The following is an 8,220-nucleotide window of genomic DNA, read 5'->3' as shown; positions in this document are numbered from 1 at the left end:
ATATATATATATATATATATATATATATATATATATATATATATATATATATATATATATATATATATATATATATATATATATATATATATATATATATATATATATATATATAATGTGTGTATAAAGTTAGGACGCCTTTTTCTTTCTTTCGAGACTTTATACGCTAACATTTAGGCGGGTCCGCTGATCCGACACACGTCCAGTAAGATATATATATATATATATATATATATATATATATATATATATATATATATATATATATATATATATATATATATATATATATATATATACCTTTACTAATATGTATATAAAAATATAATATAAAACTTTAATCTACCATAAATGTTATCAAAACAATCGAATTACGTGGATTCTGATGTTTTTTTTATTTCTTATTATTAATTAATTAATTAACTTATATTGATAAAATTGTTGAAATATTTGAAAGTACACTTATATTGTAGTTAAAACATGAATTATTTATAAGTTGAAGTAAATGAAGTGAAATATAAGTAATTTATGTAAAGATTTTTCTCCTAAGAACAAACTCTTTTAGGACAAATTTCCTTAGGAAAGAATATATTGATAAATACTGTAAAAATACTGTCATTGATATTAACAACATTCATGGATCCTCAGTTTTAGTTTCACGAAGCCAAAGATAGTCCTTAGTAATCATTAGCAGAATGCCAGTCGTGTAACTTGACCAGCAATGAGTTGTCGCTTCAAGCATTTGCCGATACTGTTTTTGGGGATCTCCTTCACAATCCACACACCGCCAGTCAGATGCTTGAAGTCAGGAACTCGATCTGAAGACGTTAATTCTAGTTAATTGTTTAATGAATAGAATCAGAAAAAAAACAATAAAAAATAATTTTAAGCTTAGAAGGACAAATTAGTTCAATCTAGAAAATTAACTTCCTCATCGAGATCAAGGAATAGCTTAATTGCTTATTAGTAATATTGGAAAAGTATTTAAAATGAGGAATGATGTGTGTATAAAAAACTTTGGTATCATTGCGTTTGTGACACACCTACATTACAAGAAAACAGAAGAAGATCAAAGAAAGAAGAACGATGAACGGATAATAATAATGCCAAGGTCACCTTCAGCAGCTGTGTAGGATGTGAAGGATAACATTGACAAATGAGCCAAGGGCACTGGGGACGGTTAAGCACACTAAAGGTCAAATGAAGATGACCCATGGGATTCTGGGTCAGTGGTCATCCATGCCTGGTAGATTTGGGGTATTGTGTAGGCCATGACTTTTTTTTCCGATTTTACTACATAATCCGCCTCTGATTGGCTAACCATACCTTTGGGGCGTGTCATGTAGGTGAGGTATATTATAGTATACATGTGCGTGAGAATATATAGCAACCTTACTATGAAGAAATAATTTTTGAGAGAAAAATGTTAACGTAACTAACGTCAGCTAGATTACTATATCAGGTCATGAAATATATGGAAGGATCAGTAGCAGCGCAAAAGAAATTGCAAAGGGATCAGAGACCTGAATTTCTGAGGCCGCCCTGGGCGTGGCTACATGCGAGATGGGCGAAATCATGTAAGTAACTGTGACATAGAAGTTGTAATGCAGTCTTTGAAGTAAATTAAAATGGAAGAGAAATGATGATAGAATTTCTAGGTTTATTATGATACATTGTATATGTTAATTAATTTTAATATTGAACGAAAATATGTTACGTTCAGTATGATACTTCTAAGTGACTTTTAGTTTAATCAATATAATGCCGATATTACTTATATTGCATTAATTGAGTACATCGCCGTAACGCAGCTGTATATTGCATATTGTCCTGTGAAAAAAATGAGAGTGGAATTATTTTTGGTATTTTTATATAGGATGATTTAAGTAATTTTCTTATATTGATTAAAGATAGAAAATTATAATTATTATGAGGGGGAAAGACAAATATAAATATTCGCGATTGTTATTTTGCCGGTGATGTATCGGATGTATGTACGTATTACTATAATTCATTAACTAACTTTATGAATGAGAATAAATTTGCTTGAGTATCTATAACCAGTAGTCAGAGAAATTGTGCAACATTGTGCAACAGCTCGTTTTAAGACATAAGTGGTAGTTGTAGTTGTTTCATAGAATTGATAATTGTAAATCTAGGATTATTCAATGTTTTTTTTTTTCATATTTAAATGGAATTTTGAAAAATCAGGTAATATATACATATGGATAGCTGTTTTCAACATGATAAGTGTCATGGTTATTATGAACGAGTGTTGTTATAACATTTATTCAGTGACTGTAAATATTTATGAAACGATGAGGACTTTATTATTATTTTTTTTTTTTTTTCAAGTTTAAGATTATTTTGTAAAAACCGAGTTGTTGCGTCCATAAGAAACACCTTAACGAATATATTTAAGTATACCGGTTAAATAGTCACCAGTCGCTTGTTTCACCTGCGGCATAACGAAACAATGGGGAAAATGAGGAAACAAAGATGCAACATGATATATGTTATAGAAAAATTACGGAAAATGCATTTGGCTTATATAGAATAGCGAATAAATGAGTAAAACTTCATAGAAAATAATGATCTGTGTAACATATAGTAATTACGCAATTCTTGATAATAATCTGATGGAAGAATAGAAATTATTTATCTATATGAGAAAGGAATCTTTATCATGAGTAAGAGACATTATTATCAGAAAATATTCATTTTTGTTAAACGAGTGCTCTTGTGTAAAAATGAGTGAATATAGTAGAAATAGCTACAGTGTGTGCGTAATATAATTTTAGCTACCCCATGATGAGTTGTGACAGGTGGATTGTTCCAGGAGGAGAAATAGGTGTCATGTAATATTCTGGGATGATAAAGGTAAAAAAAAATGTAGAATAAAGAAAACTGAGTAATGTGATATATATGTATGTATGTATGTATTGAGGCCAGAAATAAGGCGAATAGAGTATTGGGTTTCATTTTTGTAAGTGTTAAAAGCAGAAGCGCCGAAGTACTACTAAAATTATACTTGTCGCTGGTGGTCAGGCCACATCTTGACTATTCTGGTTCCCACATTATAAAAAGGGTATAGCTCAGTGCAAAGGAAGATGACTAAAAAGATACAGGGGACGAGGGATATTCCCTATGCAGCGAGACTGAAAAAACTCAATCTGCATTCCTTAGAGAGACGTATGTAGGTTAAGAGGAAACCTGATCGAAGTATTTAAGTGGTATAAGGGTTTTAACAAAGGGGACATGAACGAAGTTCTTAGGATCAGTAGCGGGGACAGAACCTGATATAATGGGTTCAAACTTGAAAATTTCAGGTTTAGGAAAGAAATGGAAAGAAACTTTTTCAAAGAGAGTGGTTGATGAGTGGAACGGTCTCAGTAGTCATGTAGTCAGGGCTGAGTCAATAGGGAGCTTTAAAAGAAGATAGATAAGTTCATGGATGGGAATGATAAATAGAAATTGGCAGCTGTAAAGAGAGAGAGAGAAGACCGGATGGATGGATGGATTTTGTTTAAGGCGCCGCAACGGCTGAGGTCATTTGGCGCCGCTTCAATAATTTAAAAAGACAGAGCAGTTAAAAAAAACTATATAAAGGCAGTTAAAAACAGTAGAGTATCTAAAAACTAAAAAAGACAATAAAACTAAATAAAATATTAAAATGCATATAATGAAATAAGTATAAAATTCAAAGCTTTGGGAGAAGCCCAGCTTCTCCCAAAAACCTAAAAACGTCATGGCCCTGGGCCAGACACTCTGGTCCAAGGACCTTTGAGATATAATAGACACCGTTATCTCTACCGCGACAGCGGTAGAGGTAGCGGTGTCTTAAGTCAGTCAAACTGGGGCACTCCACTAGTAGGTGCCGCACCGTAAGCGGCACCAAGCAGTCATCACAGTAAGGTTGAGGGTCCCTGGTCAGGAGGTACCTTTGTGTAAGGTACGTGTGACCTATACGAAGTCGCGCCAATAAAGTCTGTGCACGGCGATCCCGGACATGGGTATAAGTCCACTGAGGAGTGTGGAAGTAGTAACCTCTCCCATTTTCAAAGGTTGCGACCCCGTTAGCCATCTCCTCTGCCAAAGTGCTGCAATCGCCACACGAATTGCATGAAATATATCTCGAAACGGAACAGGGAAGGAGACGGAGCGCGACTTGCTGCCTCTTTAGCGAGGCGGTCTGCGTGTTCATTCCCTGGAACACCAACATGACCAGGGACCCAACAGAACCCAACACGATATCCTCGTTGGGTAAGAAGATATAGCCACTCCAGGGCTGATAAAATCAAAGGGTTAAGGGAGACAGTGCAAGAGAGAGCAGTAAGAGCACTGCGACAGTCACTAAAAATTGTAAAAGACGAAACCGGGAGAGTAAAAATAATCCGTAAAGCTAAAACTATGGCAGACAGCTCCGCAGTAAAGACGGAGGCTACCGAAGGAAGGCTGCCACACCGATAAAAAGAGGGGAAAACCACACTAAATCCAACGCCTGCGTCAGATTTGGAACCATCAGTAAAAACGGGGATATCATCAGAATGGATAAAAAGTGTTCTAAAAACCGTGTGTGGGACAGAGCTGGCAAAAAATCCTTCTTGCCATCTATGGCAGGAGGGCATAATGAAACAACCGGAAGCTGCCAATAACCAACTCGTGGGAGCCGGAAAGAGTAGACAGGAGTGGGGTCGATGGACAAATCCATCATCAGGTTTGCCACTCGAAGGCCAAAAGGTTTAGGTAGACTCGGTCGAGTGTCATACGCCTGCGAACGCGAGTCCCGCAACATTGACATACAAGGGACAGAATCGGGAAGACGGTGGGTGCGAAACCAACACCGGAGCATCGAAGACTGGCGCCGGAGGTCGAGCGGCCAGAAACCAGCATCCACTAGAAGGCTAGGTATTGGAGATGTCCGAAATGCACCCGTAGCCAAGCGGACCCCAGCATGGTGTACGGGGTCAAGCGTGCGTAGGCGTGCATCCGTTGCGGATGAATAGATCTCACAGCCGTACTCCAGCTTTGGAAGTATAAGTGTACGGTGAAGAAGCAGCAAAGTGTCCCTGTCCGCACCCCAAGAGGTGTGACTTAAAACGCGAAGAAGGGATAGTGCCGTCCTGCAAGACGCTTTGAGAGAACGGAAATGTGGAACCCAAGTAAGACGGCTGTCAAACAATAGGCCAAGATATCGAGTGGCCTCCACACACGAGATGCGTCTATTGGCTAAATATAAATCGGGATCTGGATGGACACCACGATTTCGACAAAATGCATAGACACGGTCTTTGAGGTGGAGAATCGAAAACCGTTTATGTTGGCCCAACTGGACACCCGATTTATTGCCAGTTGGAGCTTTCGCTCAATCAGTGACATCCTAGCAGCAGCAAAAGAGATGCACAAGTCGTCCACATATAAAGAGCTGTGAACGCCATCCGGTAGAGTATCTATAACACCATTTATTGCAACTGCGAATAGCGTAACACTAAGAATACTTCCCTGTGGGACACCGTCATTTAAAGCTGTAGCATCGGAGAGAACACTCCCCACACGAACCCGTAAAAGACGTCTGGATAAAAACTGCTGGATAAAAATAGGAAGGTGGCCACGGAGACCAAAATTAAACAAGGAACGTAAAATCCCATGACACCAAGCTGTGTCGTAGGCCTTCTCCAGGTCAAAAAATACAGTAACCTGGTGGTGGTGATAAGCGAAGGCCTCACAAATAGAAGACTCTAGGGATAAAAGAGCATCCGTAGTAGACCTCATTTTTCGGAAGCCGTACTGTACCGATGACAAGTACTTCCCCCTCTCCAAGTACCACATGAGTCTTACATTTACCATCTTTTCTAACACTTTACAAATACAAGACGTCAAAGATATAGGACGGTAATTCGTAGCCTGGAGATGATCTTTCCCAGGCTTCGGAAATGGGAGAACCACTGCCACAGCCCAAGAAGTAGGAAAGTCACCGGTATGCCAAATCATATTATAAAGATTTAATAAAAAGTTAAAAGCACTGTCAGACATGTGGCGCAAGAAGGCATATGGAATATCATCTGGGCCAGGAGAAGAGTCATGACACTGGGACAAAGCAGTCCGCAACTCGGAGGCAGAGAAGGGGGACATTATAAGATTCCATTCTCTGGCTCGTGTGGAAGAAAAATTTATGCCGAGAGATTCCATTCTCTGGCGGTGACGTGCGCCTGGAGCTGCAGGATGCCTCCGGGAAACATTGGCAAAGTGCTCCGCGAAGAGGTCGGCGACAGTCCTAGGGTCTGCCACCGTTCGCCCAGCAGACAACAAAACTGGTGGGGGAGGAGCAGAATACTTCCCAGCAATTCGCCGGACTTTGTTAAAGACATCCGTAAGAGGGTGTGGGCATTAATGGAAGACACATAAGCTTTCCAAGAGGCTCTTTGTGCCTCTTTCAAAATGCGGCGGGCCCGAGCTCGGCAGCGCCGAAAAGCTTCCAGACACTGCGGGTCCCCACGATGTCGCCGGAGACGAGAGAAAGCTGCCCGTTTCTCTTTCACCGCTGCAGTGCATGCTGCGTTCCACCAAGGAACGGGGCGCTTAGTAAAGCGACCTGACGTTCTAGGGATTGTCTGAAGCGCTACTGAAATTAAAAAATCGGTAAAATAAGTAGAAAAGTCAGCCAGCGGACGGATAAAAGAGCTAAGGTCTGTGAATCGAGGCCAATCTGCCTTGTCCAAAAACCCAGCGTGGGGGCCAGGACTGTGGCTCAGATTTCAAATATTCTAATAAAATCGGAAAGTGGTCACTACCGTGTAAATCTGGTAGGACCCGCCAATTAAAATCAAGGAAAGAATTAGATGTACAAATAGAAAGATCGATAGCCGTAAAAGTCCCAGTAAGACTATGGAAATGTGTAACATCCCTAGAATTTAAAACCTCCAATCCCTCATCCTCAATAAAAGAATCGATTAAAACCCCACGAGGATTACCAGCACCTTCATCCCACAATGGGTGACGGCCGTTACAATCTCCCAGCAAGAGAAACGGCGAAGGTAGCTGACGCACCAGGCCGTCAAGCTCACCCCTGGAGACAGGAAGCCGAGGAGGAGATATAAACTGCAGATGGTGTACAGTCGTCCCATAAAGACCTTAACAGCAACCACCTGAAGGGAGAGTTAAGTTGTACCGGGATAACAGGTATATCCTGACGGACTAGAATAGCTGTGCCACCGTGGTGGCCCTGGTCAGGAAAGGAGTGTTAAAAAGGCACGATAGCCAGGAGGACTAGAATAAGTACTATCACCTATCATAGTCTCTTGTAGAGCTACACAGGCTGGAGAGAACTCCGACAGCAAAGCTCGGAGTTCCCCACGAGGCGCGAAGGCCTCTACAGTTCCACTGTAGAAGCTTGAAGACGACTATTTGGGTGCAGTGGACGAGCGAGCCTTTTGAGGCTGCCCGTGACTGACCTGACTAGAAATAATCAAACGACGAGAAGACACCGGGAGTTGAGATGTGCCGGATCGTTGGACCGCAGCCTTTCGGCTTATCGGTGGGTGATGCGAACCATCATCACTTTTACCGGTCCTCGGAGGACGAGGATCAGGCTGGACTGCACTTTCCGATACAGTGGGTCCACGAGGGACTGCTGTGACAATATCATCGGACGTCTCCATGCTCAGACCGTTTTCATCACAAGAAGCCCGATCTGAGACGGAGGGCGTCACAGGAGGCTGGACAGAAACTACTGGAGCTACCATTGCAGAACGGTCCCTCGAGGACTCACGATCACGTACACCGGGAGAAACTTTAGACTGTTTAGGCTGAGCTAAATCTATTGACTCGCGGTGCCGTTTGGTCATGCCCTTCAAAGGCTTAGGCGATACAGATGGCAAATGGACATCCACTACATGGGTGACTTTGGTCAAGTCCGTATTTGTCTCGTCACTTCTAAGAGTTGACTCAACCGAGTCATCGGACAATAGGGCAAACCTATTGGCCAAATGAACAGGACCACCCGCCCCAACAGAGCGAGAGGTAGCAGGAGTTGTCGTCTTCGGACCGGCAGACTCAGCAGAAGAGCGAGCGGCCAATGAAGCATAGGATGTCGCACCAGTACCGTCCTTCTGGCGGTACAGGAGTTCACGGCGGGCGCTACCGAGGCTGATGAACTGAGTGTTAGCAAGCTAGAATGTCCTGCTCCAGGCGATACCTGGGGCATTGCCTGGAACGTACCTG

The 8,220-nt window shown here is 41.5% G+C and overlaps 1 protein-coding gene across 2 annotated transcripts in view; it reads right to left on the bottom strand.

Annotated features, from left to right (window-relative positions):
• Positions 1-371: 371 nt before the first annotated feature.
• LOC123517200 (luciferin 4-monooxygenase-like) overlaps positions 372-8,220 on the bottom strand; it is a 29,217-nt gene continuing 21,368 nt past the window's right edge. The window contains exon 5 of one of the 2 annotated variants that reach the window (XM_045277213.1): positions 372-818. In XM_045277213.1, coding sequence (XP_045133148.1) covers positions 688-818 — 131 coding nt within the window. In that variant the 3' untranslated portion in view covers positions 372-687. The remainder of the gene's footprint in view (positions 819-8,220) is intronic. The other variant, XM_045277220.1, reaches the window with a different exon arrangement.

The sequence above is a fragment of the Portunus trituberculatus genome, chromosome 6 (genome assembly GCF_017591435.1).
Source record: "Portunus trituberculatus isolate SZX2019 chromosome 6, ASM1759143v1, whole genome shotgun sequence".
Taxonomy (NCBI): domain Eukaryota; kingdom Metazoa; phylum Arthropoda; class Malacostraca; order Decapoda; family Portunidae; genus Portunus; species Portunus trituberculatus.
The sequence above is the reverse complement of the archived record's forward strand: the minus strand, read 5'-3'. Positions and strand labels throughout refer to the sequence as shown.